This window comes from Condylura cristata, unplaced genomic scaffold, assembly GCF_000260355.1.
Source record: "Condylura cristata isolate star-nosed mole 26May11 unplaced genomic scaffold, ConCri1.0 scaffold00061, whole genome shotgun sequence".
In the NCBI taxonomy this organism is placed as follows: Eukaryota; Metazoa; Chordata; class Mammalia; order Eulipotyphla; family Talpidae; genus Condylura; species Condylura cristata.
In genome coordinates this window covers 527,806-546,751 of record NW_004567162.1, presented here as the reverse complement: position 1 = coordinate 546,751, position 18,946 = coordinate 527,806, and the positions used below count along the sequence as shown (strand labels likewise).

Here is an 18,946-nt window from a genome sequence, read left to right as displayed (position 1 = left end):
AGGGTGTAGGTTTTTGTGAATCAGTGTTCTTATGAATTTTGGGTAAATACCTAGGAGTGGGATTGCTGGGTCCTATGGAAGCTCCATTTTTAGCATTTTGAGAAACCTCCAGTTTTCCATAGTGGTTATACTAGTTTACATTTCCACCATTAGTGCAGGAGAGTTCCTTTTTCTCTACATCCTTGCCAACATTTGTTGTTTGTTGCTAGTTGTGTTTTTTTTTTAATATATATTTATTTAAAAAATATTTATTTATTTATGCATACAGAACTGGGGTACAGGTCAGAGGTGCAGGGACAGTGAGAGGATTCACCACACACAGAACAGGGACCAGAACAGGCAGATCGAGGAAGTACACTGCTGAGGGGAGCAGCAGATGGGTCAGGAGAGGTCTGCTGCGACATGTGGATCATCTCCAGGGCTGGTGGGAATTGAGCTCATGCTGAAGTGGCTTTAGCTTCTTAGTGCTGTGCTTTAACCTGCTGTGGCACCAGGGAGGGCCCTGTTGTTGCTAGCTGTTTTAAGATGTGCCATTCTCACTGGTGTGGAGTAGTATCTCATTGTGGTTTTAATTTGCATCTCCCTCATTATAAGTGATTTGAACATTTTTTCATATGCTTGTTGGCTATCTGCATTTCCTCTTTAGAGAAGTGGACAGACCTGTCTTTTTTTTTTTAAGATTTATTTATTTATGCATATAGAACTGGGTTATAGGTGAGAGGTGTAGGGGTGGTGAGAAGATTCACCAGAGACAGAGTGGGGAGCAGACTGAGGAAGCACACTGCTGAGGGGAGCAGCGGGTGGGTCAGGAGAGGTCTGCTGCGCCATGTGGGTCACCTCTGGGGCTGGGGATTGAACTCATGCTGAAGTGGCTTTAGCTTCTTAGTGCTGTGCTTTTAACCTGCTGTGCCACCAGGGAGGGCCCTGTTCTCCTACTATTAGGAGAACTCTTAAACATCTAAGAGGTTGCAGGATGCCAGTGTGATCAGCTCAGAGTCAGACTGCAGTGGCCACCTTTGTTCTTCCACTGCAGCCTAACAGTCATATCTAAATAGCAGAGTAAAAGTAAGGTTTCTTCCATCAGAGGTCAGGCAGCTGAAGACGCATGATCTAGTCATAGCAGCAATGGCCATGGTAGGTACCTCAGACACTGTCGCGCTAATTCCAATTTACAGGCAGAAGAAACACACCCAAAGAGGTAAATCCCCCCAGATGAGAACTGCTAGTTGAGTGGACTCAGGGTGAGAGAACTGCTAAGCAGTGCCCACAGGCCCCACACCCTCTCTGCAGGCCTTGCCTGCCTCCCTCTGAATCCTGCTGCTGTGGGCTGTACCACCGACTTTCCTGTCAGGCTGCACCCTGCCTTCTGCTTCAGGAGGTTGTCCTGTGTGGACTATCAGTAAATAGCACAGCTTTGGGGGGAGCCCTCACTATATGGCAGAATCTCATCTTTGGTTTAGAGATCACAAGGGAATTCTGGATACCAGGGCCCAGCAGTCTTTGTGATTTTGCTGCACCTTGTCCACTTATTTGTAGTTTTCATTTTACTGAACTCGCCTGCACCATTGCTCCTCACCAGACCCTGGCCCGGAGGCACTCCTGCACAGTATGCTGTTACGGGACTGCTGGAGCACAATGGAAATCCCTATTCTCCAGGAGTCTGAGTGCTAACTAGGGCAATGGAGCTGCAGGGATTGCTGGGAATCCTGTGGCTCTCAGGGACATGGGCAGCAGCACACAGCACAAGGCTCTCAGGGTTCTGAGCTGTGCAAGAGGACTAATGATTTGGGTCATACTGTGTGCCACACCCACAATGGCTGTGCTTAACATGAGATTGGCTATATTTAAAAACCAGCACAATGTCTGACAAAGTTCATGTTATTTATGCTACACCAAAGCTTTCCAGACTCGAGTAGTGTGCAAAGCCAACCTTTTTTTAGAGAAGTTCATGTGAAAGGAGCCACTTGGTACGTGGCCATTCACAACGTGCAGCTTCCATCTAGTGCCGGATCCTTTTCCGCATGCCCAAATCAAACCCCATCCCCGAAGAGGGCTGGACCCAGCGCAGTCACCTCTTCCTCCCCCACCCTGCTCCAGGTCCTGGCATCCGCCAACCTACTCTGGATCTACAGATTTACTTATTTTGGATAATTTAAGGGAGTGAAGCCTACAACGGGATCTTCTGTCCACGCCTTTCACTTAGCAACCTGCTTCTGAGGGTCACCCTACAAACACTCGCCAGCGTGTCCTCTCCTCCACGCTAACCCCGCGGTAGGCCACACCCACCCGCCCACTGATGGACATTTGTGTGCTGTCTATCTTTCGGCCATTATGAATACTGGATGTGAACACTGAATACAGTACTTGTTTTAAAGACCTGCTTTAATTCTTAGCCAGAGTGGAATTGCTGGGTCACATGGTTAAAAACTATGTTGAATTGTTTGAAAAACTTGGTTAACCTCAGCCTGAACCATTTCTCATCCCCACCAGCAATGTGTAAGGGTTCCAATTTCTCCATAATCTTGACCCAACCAACTTCAAAAATTCTAAGAAATGTTACATTAAAAAATGCACGACACCATAAGGCACAGAGTGAAACTTTATCACAGAAGCTAAACATAAGCTCTAATTATTTTATAAATATTGGAAAAGGCAGCCATTAAAGTACAGACTTGCTCAAAGTCAAGGCTCTCATAAGACAGAACCAGGAGAGAGGGAAATATTTTAGTAGCATTCTGTAAGGCCATCCTCAAGTCTACTCACCCCAAACATCTCTTCAAGTTCCCGATACTAAAATCATCCCTATGATGTTTCAGATGAGTAAGAAGAAACAAGGAAGAAAAATGGTTTTCAAACGGGAGGCAGGCTCCTGTGTGTGCCACCAAGCTTTAGCACGAGTTCAGCGATGAGAGTCATATATAACATGAGCCTGGGGCTCATGTTAATGTTAAATGGCCATTAATCAAAATCTGTGGCTCCTAATTTCCTTATCTTTGTTCACCCATAAACCTTTTGATCCCATTCGTATTCCAATGCAAGTAAGATCAGTATACCCCAGTCCTTCCTAAAGCCCTAAGTTATTTCTTCCAGTATTTTCTGATACTTTATTTACTGGTCTGGGAGGGCAACGGGCTTGGAGGAGGTCTTCAGGCGGATGACACTTCCGAAGCGGAGAGGACGAAGTTCCCCGGCGTGGCTTCTTGTCTCAGCACTCCAGTCAGCAGGAACTCGGGTGAGACGACCGGCAGCCCTACGCGACAGGGCACGGTGCAGCGAGGGAAGTCCTGGGAGCATGTGATCACAACTCGCCGAGGCTGGGCAAGGGCGTGCAAAGACAGAAGTCAGAATCTGACAAACAGATCCGATCCATGACGCAGTCTTAACAGCCGGGGTGCCCCGCACTGTCCACGCAGCACTCTTGCCTGAGAAGTTGAACTTGACCTTATTCAAGCTTTTAAATTAACTACAATGTATAGGACATATAGAAGAAGATGATAAATGACACGAGGGGACAAACAGAAAAATCCAGACTGTGGAACATTCTAAGAAACAAGTGACCTACTTTCTGCAGAAAGTCAAAGGCATAATCAAAAGCTGGATGGGTTGGGCGGGGTGCTCTGGATCAAGAGAATTGTAGAGATGCAACATTTGTGGCAATACATGGGCTCTGAATCTTGAACGATATAAAGATAGTTTCAGAGAGCTGGGGAGAAATGATTATTAAAGTATGAAAAAATGATCATGAAACTATTACTAGTTTTGTTAAGGGTGATTTGTGGCAGTGTGATTGTATAAGAAAATACACCTGTTTCTTAGAGGTGCATACTTTATGTAGGAAAAACTATGTCTGCTTACAATACTTCAGCAAAGAAAATGAACGGGAAAGAAGTGCAGAGACCACATGTAGCAAAACCTAGGTTAATCTGTTGAATCTGAGTGACTGGTATAGGAAGGTTCATTGCCTTCTTTTCCCTTTTGTGAATATTAACATATGAAATAAAGTAAATCCACTCTGAATGGGCAGACCTCTTCCCCCATTCCCACCCATTCCTGGCGTTCCGCCACCCACCGTGGCTGCCTCTCCATACTCCCATCTACACACCCACGGTCTGCAGCCACCTCTGCAGCTGCCGGCGCTACCTCTGAACATGCCATCATACCTTGTAGAACCGGGGCATGCTGGGTAGGACAGTGCCTCCACAGCAGCTGATTATCTCTCCCATCTGAGATGGGGGGGGCTGGACTCCTGGGGTGACATGGATCTCATAGCCCTAAGAGGAAGCAAATGGTGGAGGCAGCAGATGTACACATGGCTGAGAGCCTGGACAGTTGGGGGAGCTCTGGAGGGCTGGCCGAGGCCAGGGATGCAAGCCAGCCTCACCTCCAGCAGCCTTTGTTCCCGAGCCCGGCGCAGGGCTTCCCGCAGACTGAAGCCAAAGTTCTTCTCCTGTTCAGGATCAGTCACTACATATTCATCCGGGGGCAAGAAGCAACCGGCCTTGCGGGACTAAGGACAGGAATAGGACCAAGGCTCAGTCCAGCCACCTCTCAGCTCTCCTGCCTGGCATTTGTGGGGTGCCTGTGAAACCGGCTCTGAATGAAGCCGCCTGCTTACTAACTTCCCTTGTTTCCTGTCCTATCTCCTCCTATCTTCCCGCCCATCCTGTCACCTAAGGCACCTACAAGAGCACCGGTCCCTGTCTCAATCAGTCTGCCACCACCTTCTGGCCTCTCACCTGGTGCAGCCAATCCAGGGAGAGGATGGGGATACCCCTCCCCAGGGCACACAGGAACTTGACTGTCCGGCGGATTCGATCAGTCACCAGATGGGAAGCCTCTGTCACGGAGCTGGCCAGACTGCCCCCCAGTGTCAGCACCGCCCGCTCACCACGCGCGTCCACCACGCCTGTGAAGAGCACCTGGAGGGGGGGGGGGGTCGTGCCGTCACAGCCACATGGGCCACCAGTGCATGGCCCAAAACCCCGTTTTCCCCTTCTTCCACAAAGCCACGCGCCCCCATCACTTACTTTGGGGGCTGTGGACTCTTGGTTAGGTTTGGTCCGTCGGAGGCTGCGGCTAGATACTTCCTTGGGTTCCTCAGTTTGGTCTCTCTTTCTCTTCACTGGTCCTGGAATCGCTACATGCTGGAATTGAGAAAGCCCATGGTGGGCATTTCTGAGCACCTAGGCCCTTTTGTACCCCTAATCCTTTCCTTACCTCATCCTTCACTGGCCTCTCTGCAACATCTTCTTTCTCTTCCTTGAAGAAAGACGTCTTCTGCGGGACTTCCCCTCTTTGGAGTCGTTTTTGAGGTGGGGGAGAGTCTGTGGTAGCTAAAGGCCTCTTGCAGCTTTGAGAGGCCTCGGGATGGTTCTCTAGGGTGAGCCCAGAGCTAACTGCTCCCTCTGCCTTTTCGATCTGGGGAGCCTGTGTGCATGGCTTCGGAGGCTGGGCAGAGGCAGGCTCAGAGGTAGTCCTAAAGGATTCAGAGGCTCTCACAGCGCCCTGTCTTTGGTTCCTTGAGGACTGGCAGTTAGGTTCAGGGGTTGCAGGGCAGGGTTCAGGGACATAGGAAACTGTGAGGGACCCATGTTTTCTAGTGGTCCTTGGCTTCCTGCTGCCGTTGGGTTGAGGGATGGATTCAGGGGGAATAGGCTGCTCTGTGGGGACAGGAGACTGGACTTCAGGAATGGGAGCAGCATTTACTGTAGATCTTAGTGCCCTGCTCTGACTCTGATCCTTGGCCTTGGGAGAGATGGGCTGGTCTGTCGTGACAGGAGGTTCAAGATCAGAAGATGTGGGTACAGCAGGTTGGTGGATCTTTACAGAGGGCCTATGAGTTCTTCCCTGAGCAGTCTCAGGGGTTGTGGGACTAACTGGTTTGGGGGTTTTGACAGATTTATGTGTCTTGCCTTTAGTGGCCCGAGATGTGGGTTCAGGGGTGACAGGATGATCTGTGGGGGTGGAAGGCTGGAGCTCAGAACCTGTGGGGACCCCTAGTTCAGAGGTCTTGAGAGAGGACCTATGTGCTCTGCCCCGAGTGGCATGAGATGTGGATTCAGGGGTGATAGGCTGGTCTGTAGTGGTGGAAGGCTGGAGATGAGGGGCTTTGGAGATACCTGGCTCAAGGGTCTTGACAGAGGATCTATGTGCCCTGCCCCGAGTGCTCCGGGATGTGGGTTCAGGGGTGACAGGCTGGTCTTTGGAAGCAGAAGGTTGGGGCTCAGGGTCTGTGGGAACAATTGATTCAGGAGTCTTGACAGAGGACCTATGTGTCCTGCTCCGAGTGGCCCGAGATGTGGGCTCTGGGGTAATAGTCTGGTCCTTGGGGGTGGAAGGCTGGAGCTCAGGGCCTGTGGGGACTCCTGGCTCAGGGGTCTTCAGAAAGGCCCTGTGTGCCCTGCTCCGAGAGCTCTGAGATGTGGGCTCTGGGATGACAGGCTGGTCAGTGGGGGTGGAAGGCTGGAACTCAGGAGCTGCGGGCACACCTGGTTCAGGGGTCTTGAGAGAGGACCTTTGTCTCCTGCTCCGAGTGGCCCGAGATGTGGGCTCTGGGGTAACAGTCTGGTCTGTGGTGGTAGAAGGCTGGAGATCAGGGGCTTTGGAGACACATGGCTCAGGGGTCTTAACAGAGGACCTATGTGTCCTACTCCCAGTGGCCCGAGGTGTGGGTTCAGAGGTAACTGGGTCATCTGTGGGGGTGGAAGGCTGAAGCTCAGGAGCTGTGGGGACCCCTGGCTCAGGGGTCTTGACAGAGGACCTATGTGTCCTGCTCCGAGTGCTCAGAGATGGGGGGTTAGGGGTGACAGGTTGGTCTTTGGAAGTGGAAGGTTGGGGCTCAGGGTCTGTGGAGACACCTGGTTCAGGGGTCTTGACAGAGGACCTATGTGCCCTGCCCCTAATGGTTTGAGATGTGGGTTCTGGGGTAATGGTCTGGTCTGTGGGGGAGGAAGACTGGAGCTCAGGGCCTGTAGGGACACCTGGTTCAGGGGTCTTCAGAGAGGAACTGTGTGCCCTGCCCCGAGTGGCACGAGATGTGGATTCAGGGGTGACAGGCTGGTTATCTGTGGGGGTGGAAGCTTGTAGCTCAGAGGCTGTGGGAACACTTGGTTCAGGGGTCTTGACAGAGGACCTATGTGTCCTGCTCCGAGTGGCCCGAGATGTGGGCTCCAGGGTAACAGTCTGGTCTGTGGGGGTGGAAGACCGGAGCTCAGGGCCTGTGGGGATTCCTGGTTCAGGGGTCTTTAGGGAGGACCTATGTGTCCTGCCTCGAGTGGCCTGAGGTGTGGGCTCAGGGGTGACATGTTGGTCTGTGGAGGTGGAAGACTGGTGTTTGGGGGCTATGGGGATACCCAGTTCAGGGATCTTGACAGAGGACATATGTCTCCTGCCCCGAGTGGTCTGAGAATTGAGTTTGGGTGTGGCAGGCTGGTCTTTGGAAGCAGGAGGCTGGGGCTGGGGTTCTGTGGGGGAAACTGGCTCATGAGTTGTTACAGAAGATCTACGAGTCCTCATCTGAGAGACCCAAGCTGGGGGTTCAAACCTGATGGGCTGGTCTGTGGAGGCGATAAAGTGGGGTTCAAGGACAAGAGAAGAAACTGCAGTGGGAGTCCTCCTGGAAGACCCCTGGCGCGTTACTCTGGGCTCTGGATGGTATGGCTCCGGCTCTGAGGGCAAGGGAGTCTCTGGAGCTACCTGACTCTCATTTCGCCTGCTCCTGGGAGTGGGCAGTTCTAAGGAAGATGGAGAAGGAGGAAAGAGGGGTTGAGGCCCAGGATATTTTTGGCTTTGGAGTGACACTGTGGCTTCAGGCACTGCAGGAGGCAGACAAACATCTGGGGATTCCTGATTACCCTGGGGAGAAACAGATGCAGGTAAGGAAGCGGCAGAGAGGGGAAGATGGACACTGTTCTGACACTTGTCAATGGGTCACGTGTGCTCACTGGCATTCCTGTCAGTCCCTCCACTAGGCTGGGAACCTCCAGGGCTGAAGCAGTTCTGTCCCATGGACCTCCACTCATAATACCAGTTTAGTGCTCTCCGCTAATGGATGATGGTAATAAGGAGGGTGGCTGCAGAAAGCAGAAAGGGACTTTCTGAGTTAGGTAGAGGGACAGAACTTGGGAAACAAAATAATAGCTGCTGAGGGTTGAAAGATAAAAGTCAGGTAAGGAGTGATGGAAATGGAAAAAAAAGTGAGACTATGCATAAGGAGATGAAAGGAAGGCTAGGGAAAACAGTGGTGTGGATGCCGAGAAGAACTAGAGGGCAGGCAGGGGAGGAAGAGCTCACCCTGGAAGCCTTCTCAGTGGGTGGCAGCTTGCAACGCCGGTGGCCTACACAGAAAGCAAAACAATATGGCTGAGCCCCGAGTAGTCTGTTACTTGGGAGCTGATTATCATGAGGCTGTGTAACACCTTGGGTCACCCCCTCCCTGCCCTTGCCTCTCTGTGGCCTTCTGGGGCTCCCTGGGGTTTCCCTGCCTCCACCTGACTGGTCCCAGAAGTTACTGGGGTTGAAGCAAGTTCCCGAAGTCCCGGGCTCTCCAGGTCCTGCCTCCCTCTCTGCCTCCCCTCTCCGGCTCTCTCTGGCATCACTTAGGCACTCTGACATGATCACCTGGGGCTGCCCTCTCTCTGGTACTCTGCCCTCTACTTCTCTCACAAATAGTTCTCTAGCAAAAGACTGACTTTTTCTATCTCAATCTCTACTTCAACTCTCCACATCCCTTTAGTATTTGCATTTTCCATCTTTCTGTTAGACCCTTTTCTCTAAGATTCGCTAGTGAGTGTCTGCCTTTGCTCTCTGTCCTACATCGCCCTAGCGATGTCCTTCCTTGCCCACAGTTCCTCTTTCCTTCTGGGATGGTTTCTTGTTTCCCTCTCCATGGCTCTCTCCGGGATCACCCACTCTGCTGTTGCTCCTGGTGTACCCAAATCCACAGTCTGCATCCCTTTACCTTGAATCCCCAATGGCTGTGTGTGAACTGGGCTCTTTGGATGTTGGCCCTGCGGTGAACTGTCACAAGGTCCGTGGGCCTCAAGGTAGGCAGCAATGGGCTGGGTCTCAGAGGCCTCAGACTCTGTTGGACAGAACGGCTGTGTGGCCAACACCTCCCATGGCTCATCCAAGGCACCTGGCAGCAGAGTCAGAAAGAGAGGCAGAAGAGATAACAGGTTGAGAGATGATTAAGATAAACAAATGGATAATAAACCAGATTAGCTATTAAAGTAAAGTTGTGAATAAGAGAATATAACATTGTATCAAAAAATTAGACTAGGCACCTGGCAGCAGAGTCAGAAAGAGAGGCAGAAGAGATAACAGGTTGAGAGATGATTAAGATAAACAAATGGATAATAAACCAGATTAGCTATTAAAGTAAAGTTGTGAATAAGAGAATATAACATTGTATCAAAAAATTAGACTATACCTTCATATAAAAGCTCTCACAGCAACTTCTTAAAAAAATAAAGCTGGTCATTAAAAAAAAAAAAAAAAAAAAAGCAGCAGCAGCAGCAGCAGCAGCTAGGGGCCTACCTGGTGGACAAGTATTAAGTGTCAGCACTATCAAGCTATGGGCAGCCACTGCGACATGAGTTCTATCCTGGCCAGGGAGCTGACCACATGGCGCAGCAGACCTCTCCTGACCCACCCACTGCTCCCCGCAGCAGTGTATCTCAGCAGATCCTCCTGTTCAGCTCCCCATTGTGTCTCTGGTGAATCCTCTCACCGCCCCTGCACCTCTGGCCTGTACCCCAGTTCTTGCATGCATAAATTAAAAACAAAATGAAGCTAGACTAGTTGCTCTATGGGTGTCACTTAGTATTTTTCTGATGAGACAGAAAGATATCAGCAAAATAGTCAAACAATATGACAGAATCACATAGAGAGAGAAAACAGGGACCCCAAGTTAGGGGTAAGAGGAGGTCTTCATACCTGGGGTCTGGAAGCTGCCGTGAGAAGGGCCGGGCTCCTGGGGTTGGCTAAACACAAAGGCCTGGGTGGGTTCATCCTCCATGCTCTGGACTGCTGCACAGGGAAGGACTGACTAAGCGCAGTCTCCCATAGGCCTCCACGGCCCAGGCCCTGCCCGAGCCAGCTCTCACACCCTAAGGACCGCCAGCGGACTCCCCGGCTTCACTGGTACAGGTGTTCACACAACACAATGTTCTCACCTTCCAGGCTGTGACTCTCTCTCTTCACAAAGCACTGTGTGGCCTGCAAGTCCAGCTCTTCAGAATCTGGTGGGGAGGAGTACAGGGTGGATGATAGAGCACACCTGACCTGTAAGTCCTTCCTTTTCCTCCACTGTTTCTCCCCACCCTCATCCCCTATATAAAGCAAGCACTGAGTGTTCTCATCTTCCCGAGTGATGATGCGAGAAGGTAGGGGCATCTGGGAGGGAGGAGCCTCAGGGGTGAAATCTGTGCCCTTACGAGAGACCGCAGAAAGCGCGCTACTGCCAAGAGAAGCAGCCCAGGCGAGAAGACAAGGACGTGCGCCTCAACATGGAAGCTGTTGGTGCCTGATCTGGACTGCCCAGCCTCCAGGGCTGTGAGAAATAAATGTTTTTCACAAGTCACCTTGCATGTGGTCTTTTGTTAAAGCAGCTCAAATGTCCTGAGCGACCCTAGGGCAGTGTTTCCATTAGTGGCCAAGGAGAAAGCAAGATGAGCACTTACCATCATGGCTAACTCCTGCGTCCTTGGTCCAGGGCACATGTAGTGCGCTCTCCTGTCCTGTGTGGGTCTGTGTTCCCTCTCTCTGTGGCTGGGTGGGTGCCCCTGGGGTGCCCGTGCCCACCAGACCTGTTAGGTTTTCCTTGGAGCCAGGAAGGTTTTGCTTCTCTTGTGCCACAGGCGACCTCCCCCACTCCAGGAAGGCTGCAGCCTGTTCCGGCATGCCCTGTGCTGGCAGCTGGCGCCTTCTGACACCTGCCACCACAGAGAACGCTAAGGATGTGCCCTCTTCTGCCTCTGCTTCACAGTCTGCAGTGGGAGGAGGCCGGGTCTCATTTAGACGCGGCACAGGCAGCTTGGCTGGGCTCCCTTCTGCTTCCACATCTACTTTACTTGCCCATGCCACATGCACCTGATGCTTCGCCCCCACTTGGCTGTTGACGGCCACCGTAGCAGAGGCCCGGCTGCCCTCCAGGTGGACCGCAGGCGAGCTGTTCTCTTCCTCTATCTCCACATCATTGTCTCCGAGAGGTGGCTGGCTCTTTCCTGAGTGCGGCCTGTCTGTATGACCCTTAGGGACACATTCTCTCTTTTTCCCTGAGACCCCCTCTTCCTCCACGTCTGTCTCACTGTCTCTCTCAGCGGAGGTTTGGCTTTGCTTCAGGAACCCTGGCTGGGCCCTGTGCCCTTCGACTTCTGGATTTCGTTTCCAGGTAGTGGCGTGACTCTCTTTCAGACATGCCAAAGTGAGTGCTGCAGAGACCTCGTCCTCGTCCTCGGTATTGCTATCGATCACAACGGAAGCTCGGCTCCTCCCCAAAGGGACCGTCACCCGGCTGTCACCCTCCTCCACATCTGTGTCACTACTAGCGGGGTCCTCCTGCACACGTGCCCCAGGACTCTCTGTACTAACTCCACGGAAGAACTGCCTCTTCTTCATAGGAACTACAGCTGGGATCACGGAGACCCCGCCTTCTTCCACATCTGTATCACTGTCTATGAGGCCACGAGGCTCGGTCACTTCTAAATGCACCTTCACTGCTCCTCTGTTGGACGTGCTCTCACCTTCCACATCTGTGTCGCTGTCTTCCCCTGCAGGTTGGCTCCTCTCCACTTTCACCCCAACTGGAACCACCCCAGTTCCTGTACCCCCCTCAACTTCTGTGCCATTCCCCCTGTCCTTCACTGAATATTGTCCCTTTCCCAATTGACCTTCAGTTGTGCCTCCTTCAGCGTTAGGCTGTTCTGTCTCTGTAGTTGAGGAGGCCTCCCTTGCTGCTGGTGGCTGGTTTGCTTCTTCATCAGTGTCACTGTCCAAGTTGAAGGCAAAGGGTGGTCCAGGGTCATCCTGAACAGGTGAAGACCCCTCTTCATCACTGTGAGGGAAAAAGAAAAGTCTAATGAATCTATTTCCCAAGCAGAGATACCCCCATTCATTTGTGAGCTCCCTGAGAACAGACACAGGTATGATCTGTTTTCTTTCCTTCCTTTCTTCCTGTTTTTTAAAAAAGACTTACTCATTTATGCTTACAGAACAGGAGTACATGCCAGGTACCAGAGCAGGGGGCATGGGGGTGAGAGGATTCACAGAGACAGTGAGGAGAACAGGCAGATGTACAGAAATGCACTGCTGAGGGGTCAGGAGTCATCTGCCACACCACGTGGGTCAGCTCCCTGGCCAGGGATAGAACTCCTGCTGCAGAGGCTACAGCTGCTTCACAGTGCTGTGCTTTAATGCGTTGTGTCACCAGGGAGGCCCATGATCTATTTTTCAATCTCTAGTAATTAGTATTACTTGGCCCATCAGAGGTACACAACAGAAATCCAGCTGAGTGAGAGTGTGTGTAGTCCCCTGGTCTCTGCTTATGAGAATAACTATCTCTCTAGAGATAGATCCTTCTGCCCCTGACTCTGCTTCCTTTGAAGGCACAGGTGTCTGCCCTTGGGCCCTCACCTCTCCGGGACTACTGTTGCCAAAGTGGAGGATGTGGTGCTTGGTTCTTTCTCCACACACCTTTCAGCAAGAGAATCTGTCAAGAGTAGAAAAGCAAGCTGACAGTCTTACCTTTACCAGGCCCTCTCCTCACCTCCCTCGCAACACATACACCTACCTACTTCCTCTTCGGAGTCCTCAGCCAACAGGAGCCCCCGAGATTGAGTTCCTCCCTGAACCCTGGGTGTCTCCTCTACAGTTAGAGGGCCGCGGGAGACAAAGGGCAGGGAGACATCCCGCCGATAATACTGACAGGGCAAGTCACCAAAGAGAATCAACTCCTGGTTCCTCAGACGATGACTCATCCCTGGGCTCAGGACTTTAGGGGGCCTCAGGATTTGAGTACCATTGAGGCTCCCACAATCCTGGAGAACAGGTGCCTTGTCCCAGGCGAAGATTTCAATCACCGCATGTTGTTTGGAGATGGATGGAAAGGGCAGGGCCACAGAGCAATCAGGCATCCGGCCCACCACGTTCTTCCCGAGGTATAGTGGGAAATCTAAGGACGAGAGAGGTAGAGCGTTTCCATGGCCAGAGTGGCCTGACCTGCTATTAGGAAATTGTTCCTGCTAAATACCGCCTTGTCACCCACGAGCTCCACATGAATTAGAAAAATAAGACTCTTTAGGACATCTAGATATTGAAGAATATGCAATGCATTATTATTCAAAGTATATACCCTACCCATTGACACTGGGTTTTATTTATTGTGGTAAAGTATACATTAAGCTTTCCATTTTAATCATTTTTATGCACACAATTCAGTGGCACTACATTCATTCACACTGTTGTTCAACCACCACCCCCATCCATTTCTAGATCAATTTTTATCTGAATCTCTTCAGTTTTGGTCTACCAAGATAGGGGTGTGGAGTCACCTGATTCTCCGTTCCCAGCAGGAAACATTTTTAGATTTCCTTGAAACATATAAAGCTTCTTGCACTCCTCCAACTGTCTCCCCACAAAAATAAGAAATCTATAATAGTGTTTCAGTTCCCAATAATCCAACCTTTTTCTGGTCCATGGACACCACTGAAGATACGCAGTCGCCCTAGCGGCTCCAAGTTATACCCCAACGGTTCACTGGGTTCCTCTGCCTCATCCTCTTCGTCATCCTCCCAGTTAATAACCTGCGTAGCCTCCATGGTCTGGGAAGGAAACACATTATCATCATTAGTCATAGGTTCACACACAGAGCCTCAAGAGAGGAAACTGATAAACCAGAGTAAATCTAGAGTTATGAAGATTAATGCCCCCTCTCTCTGCCAACCGTTCTGTTTATCCTTCTGAAGAAATATTATAAGGTCCCCAGTATACAACTACATACAAACTCATGTGCTTATTTACAAACATTCTGAAACAATGCTTAGCCTTACTGTTTTCATTCTACTTTCCCCCTTCTCTTATTATTTAAAAAAAATTTATTTTTATTTATTTAGAAAACACGAACTGGGTGTAGGCCAGAGGTGTGAAGAGTGAGAGGATTCACCAGAGACAGAGTGGGGAGCAGAACAAGCAGAACCAGTGAAATACACTGCTGAGGGGAGCAGCGGGTGAGACAGGAGAGGGCTACTGTGCTGTGTGGGTCAGCTCCCTGCCTGGGGATTGAACTCATGCCCCTGTGGCTGGTGATCATTTGATGAAGCTGAGACTTCAAACCCTGCACCACTAGGGAGACCCCATTCTTTATTTTTTAGATGCCAATTTGCAACCCACTAATTTGATTTCCCTCTCCACCACTGGGTTGCAACCCACACCATTTCAAAGGGAGCTAGCTTTTGCAAAGCATCACCTATGTGTCAAGCATAGTAGCCTCTGAAGTTGGTAATAGGACATTAAGGCAAAAACTGTTGGGTAGAACAGAGGGTTAAGTGGAAAGGAAAGGAACAAAAGTGGCTCTGGCTGCCAACTCCATGCTTTTATACTTTTCTAGATCATAAAGAAAATTGGAAAAAACTGTAACAGCCAATATATAGAGAGGTTTGAGGGTTGTTGAGCCAAGCGTGACTCATCTAATTGTCTCAAGAACAAAATAAAGTACTATTATTGTCTCCCATTTCTCAGATAAAGAAGCTGCCACAAAGATAGGTTAAGGAAATTGCCCCAAATCACCCAGGTATTTCTCCTGTCTAATATTCTGATCGTTCATGCCTAGACCCCCTGGCAAGACCCCTGATTGAAATCTCATGTTCTACAATATAAGTACCCCTTCCCTCAAGCCTATGGCTCAGCGACATGGATTTTCGAGATCTCTGAACATATTGCCCCTGTTGTCCCCCACACTTGCATTCCTTAGAACATCTCCTTGGAGCTTGGCTTCTAGTTTTCTGCTCCAACTCCCACCCAACCTTTACATTCTGTTCAAACGTCACTTCCTCCGCAAAGCCTTCCCTGGAGTCTTTCCCGCTTCCGGTGTGTCCACGTGTTCCACAGTGGTCAGTGGCCTCGGCCCTATCCTGACACTTATCACACCGTAATCATCATTTTCGTTTCTGCCCCCGCCCCCCCCCAGACCCGCCCCCCTCCCCCCGCAGACCAGCAGAACTCTAATTTCCCCTGAAATCCATCACTGCGATTCACAGGTAGTTACGGTGCATGCGGCTCGAAGTATTTGGGATACATTCATGAACCGAACATAAAATTCACCCTGCCCTCCAGAGTGTCACATCACCGAGTCTACTGGTGAAAAGAACAAACGAAAGGCGATGCAGCCGAACAGCACGAGCCTCCTCTCAGAGGCCGCCCCGGAGAGCAACTGGAGACAGGCTGGGAAAGTAGGACGCTCCTACGGCCAGGACCAGCTCCATCCTTGACTGGAGTGCTCAGGGGCGGTCCCTGACCCCTGGCTTCAATTCAGGAGGCAACCATCTTTGAGCCCCACCTCAGGGGGTCGCACCTAGCCCAGAGCCTCCCTGTGTCTTCATACCTAAACTCTGGGAGGAGAGTCAAGTAAGGGCCGGTATTATAATCCGAGCTGCAAATTTCCAAATCTCCTCCGCCCAGTCGCATCTAAGGCACGCCCCTCCCGCCCTCCCGGAGAACCAAGATGGCACCCGGGAGACGTGGGCGAGGTCCCCCAGAACTCACCTACTTTTAAGTCCCCCCGCACGCCTCCAGTAACGGCCGCAATCGGCGGCGCGAGTGCAGAGTGGGGAGGAGCTTATAGGCCGATTGGTTGCCGGTTCTGTCTCTCACAGCTTTGCTGCACGCTGATTGATCAATACGCCGGTAGGCAAAGTCCCTCCCTTGTCCAGCCCCGCCCCGTAAACCTCAAAGGGGCGGTGCCTCCGGGGAGTCTAAGAACGGTTAAGTGAGGCGGTAATCCGAGGGCGCAGTAAGCGCTCAGAACAACGCATTCCCATTGGGTAGCTCCAAGGGACAACCCACGACGCTTCACCACACACCGCCCACTTCCCGCGCAGTTTCCAAACCGCGACCATAGAGTCTGGCGCCGATGACGGATAGAGTGGCTTACCATAGTCAACGCCCTAAGCCTTTCGTGGGGCCAGAGCGCCCTTTAGTCCTCCCAGATATGGTGGCCGCTGACTCAGGAGAAATGAAACTGGGTTGCGGTTTGCAGTCGTGGCTGGAGGTTGCAGTTTGGAGAACAGCCTGTAGGTGTGGTGAGGACTCATTGTAATGGAAGGTCCTTTTGATTTGGCCTGTTCCGTACAAGTCATGTAACTGCTTCCCTGAGAGTACACCCCTGATGCACATTTTGAGATGTGAAACGAACAGGGATAACTGTTTTACTAACCCTATTAAAGGATGACCGTGGTCTTTCGGCGGGTGCGGAAGGATAAAGTTATTTTACTTCATTATACCAAAACCTGAAGAAAATAGAAACGGTTTCACAATTGTTTAATTTAGGGAGTGCCTTTGCATTCGTTATCTCACTGCATCCCCTCCTCAGTAATCAAGTGGGCAGCTGTAGATTTTACAGAGGGAATTAAATTCTGCGAGATTAAATGACTTGCCTAGGTTCCTACATATAAGATAGGGACAAATCCGAACAAATCTTTTCACTCCAAATTCTGAACTCTTTCCGCTGCTACAATACGACTACTACTTTACGAATGCCTGAAACATTTTAGGTTGGTAGAGGGATCTCCGACAATTTATGTTCCTTTAGAAGGTGACTGGAAATGTGTGTTGAATACAGTGTGATTAACTATGACCTTGCTATCACATGTCCTCGGTTACAGTGCTTACCACACTGTTACAATACTCACTAAATTGCAAGAATTGTAAGCAAATTCTTAATGCTTTTGTATCCCTCTCTTGTAGTTGGATACTTAGTATCTAGCGAATGATTAATGCCTGAGAAGAAGCATGCCACTCGTTTTAATACGTTCAATTTTCTCACATCAACCACTTCTTTATTTCAATCCAGGAGTCGCTTGAAAGGTTACAGTAGTCAGCCATTGGGTCAGTGAACTCGGTGAATTAAAAACTAGACTCATCAAAGTGTTTAAAGGCAGGCCGGAAGGACTGAAATTCTACAGGGATCTCACGTCAGTTTTATTTGGCAAGCGCGGTATCTTCAGTGCTGCTTTAAGGCCCAGATCTACATGGAGGGAGAAGTGTAGTTTCACAAGCCGCAGACACTAGTTTTTCTAAGCCATTCAACTTTTTTGCTGGGGCGGGAAGCACCTTATGTTCCAGACATTACATCTCTGTCCTGAAAACGCTTTGCAGTGAATTTCTCTTTCTAAACATTTTCATGAGAACAACTCTCAAAGAAATAGCAGGGGGCAATCCTCTCCTCGCAGAGGTATCTGGAGGAGCAGCAGCTTACTGGAGTTCATGCTTTGGGGTCGCCAAAGGACCAGCCGTTACATAGCTGGCCAGGGTGCCACATCTCTCCCGGTTTTCGCTGAGCTAAGCAGTCCAGTCTTTCCCAGACAGCTCCCGCTGCGGGGAGTTCTCAGGGCGTGCCCCTCTTTCTAACGGCTGGTACCCCAAGATTCCCAATTCCTGTGTTCCCGAAAACGAATCATTTTTCGTACAAAAGCTGGGGCACAGAGAAAAGATATCTCGAGCATGGTAAATTTTCATAAAAAACACAAAACCAAAAAACCTGTACCCACCCATTCATCCCTTCATTTTGCAGCGTGGACAACAATAGAGGACTACAACTCCCAGAGAGAACTGCGACTGTCGCCCGGGACAGAAACCAATGGCCGAGTAATACAGGGCGGGCGCCGACTAATCAGGACCTGCCTCGCCGAGGCTTTGTCTTCCCACCGCGGCGCGAGGCGCTTTCTCCCGCCTCCCCGCCCCGCGCACGCGCGCCCCGCCCTGCCCTCCTCCTCTCGCGCCCTCCCCTCTCCTTTCTCCCTCTCAGAACCTTCCTGCCGCCGCGTTCGGACCTCGCTGCTCTAGCCTCCGGGGTCCCAGCCTTCCTGACTGCAACCAGCAGCAGAGAAAAAAAACCTACATAGCATTCTCTTGCCCCGTACACACTTCGAGGCGAGCACAAAAATTAAAGTAAATTTTGAACCATGAGGGAAATCGTGCACATCCAGGCCGGTCAGTGTGGCAACCAGATCGGTGCCAAGGTAAGGATTGTAAACCCCTTCTTTTGTCTGTTTCTTTTGAGAAGGAGTAATCGGGTAAATGATAAAGGATGGTTGGGGGACATTGCACTGCCCATCTCTAATCTAGGTTTGCCCCCAAAATGTAATATATGTATAATGCCCAATTATCGTTAGGTGCTTTTTGAAAAATAGGGGATTATTTTTCTTGCTGGCTCATTTTGGGGAAGCGATTACCAGTATCCTTCAGGTTGGGTATGTGGGGGGAGACCGAGATTCTATAAGGTTTCACTTAAAGGGGATCTCCTAACGGTGCAAAAATCGTTCTGGCAGGGAGATGCGCAAGCGGCTCGAAACAAAGCGAGGCGGTTCTTCCCTTGTGCGTTTCCCTTGGCGAGGTTTCGTAGGGGGAAGGGGCGAGGCTGGACCCGCAGCTGCAGAAAGGCGGGATCCAAATATGGGGGCGCGATGCGCCAGGGTGGGCTGCACTGCCCACTGCCTTGCACAAAAAGATCGATTCCCGAGGTGTGGACCCGCAGTTTTCGTGGGTGGAAGGGTAATAATATGCTGTATTAATTTTGCTAATTTAATTTCCCCTTTGAGGGGTTGAGCAGATATGGAGGCTAAAAGGGGGTCTTTAAAGGCAACCTCGAGGTTAAGTGGTAAGGTAAAGCAAGCTAACAAGGGAATGAAGTTCCGAGGCCAAGCCTTTTTTTTAATTTTTTTTTTTTTTTTTT

At 50.6% G+C, this 18,946-nt stretch overlaps 2 protein-coding genes across 5 annotated transcripts in view; one reads left to right on the top strand and one right to left on the bottom strand.

Moving 5' to 3' along the window:
• Window positions 1-2,581: 2,581 nt before the first annotated feature.
• MDC1 (mediator of DNA-damage checkpoint 1) lies at window positions 2,582-15,817 on the bottom strand. Of its 4 annotated transcripts, none has more exons than XM_012734607.1 (15): window positions 15,760-15,817; window positions 13,682-13,820; window positions 12,791-13,171; window positions 12,634-12,709; window positions 10,683-12,055; window positions 10,176-10,241; window positions 9,937-10,029; window positions 8,960-9,136; window positions 8,293-8,336; window positions 5,218-7,854; window positions 5,028-5,144; window positions 4,737-4,919; window positions 4,382-4,507; window positions 4,161-4,271; window positions 2,582-3,314 (listed from the first exon to the last, which is right to left on the bottom strand). In XM_012734607.1, the coding sequence occupies exons 2-15, from the start codon at window positions 13,815-13,817 to the stop codon at window positions 3,147-3,149; spliced, it is 5,688 nt and encodes a 1,895-aa protein (XP_012590061.1). In that variant the 5' UTR covers window positions 13,818-13,820; window positions 15,760-15,817; the 3' UTR covers window positions 2,582-3,146. The 4 variants fall into 4 exon arrangements, with proteins under 4 accessions (XP_012590061.1, XP_012590060.1, XP_012590062.1 ...); XM_012734606.1 differs by lacking the exon at window positions 15,760-15,817 and adding an exon at window positions 15,599-15,661; XM_012734608.1 differs by lacking the exon at window positions 15,760-15,817 and adding an exon at window positions 15,599-15,661 and having other exon boundaries at window positions 9,937-10,026.
• A 2,046-nt stretch (window positions 15,818-17,863) lies between these two features.
• Window positions 17,864-18,946, top strand: part of TUBB (tubulin, beta class I) — a 3,741-nt gene continuing 2,658 nt past the window's right edge. The window contains exon 1 of the mRNA XM_004695362.2: window positions 17,864-18,233. Coding sequence (XP_004695419.1) covers window positions 18,177-18,233 — 57 coding nt within the window. The 5' untranslated portion in view covers window positions 17,864-18,176. The remainder of the gene's footprint in view (window positions 18,234-18,946) is intronic.

Bases quoted from the DNA above. Each gene is read 5' to 3' on its own strand.
- MDC1 (XM_012734607.1), bottom strand. From the start codon at position 13,817: ATGGAGGCTACGCAGGTTATTAACTGGGAGGATGACGAAGAGGATGAG. The intron at 13,172-13,681 runs GTTGGATTATTG...TCTCGTCCTTAG, and splicing joins TGTCCATGGACCAGAAAAAG to ATTTCCCACTATACCTCGGG. The intron at 9,137-9,936 runs GTATGAAGACCT...CTCTGCTGCCAG, and splicing joins CGGCAGCTTCCAGACCCCAG to GTGCCTTGGATGAGCCATGG.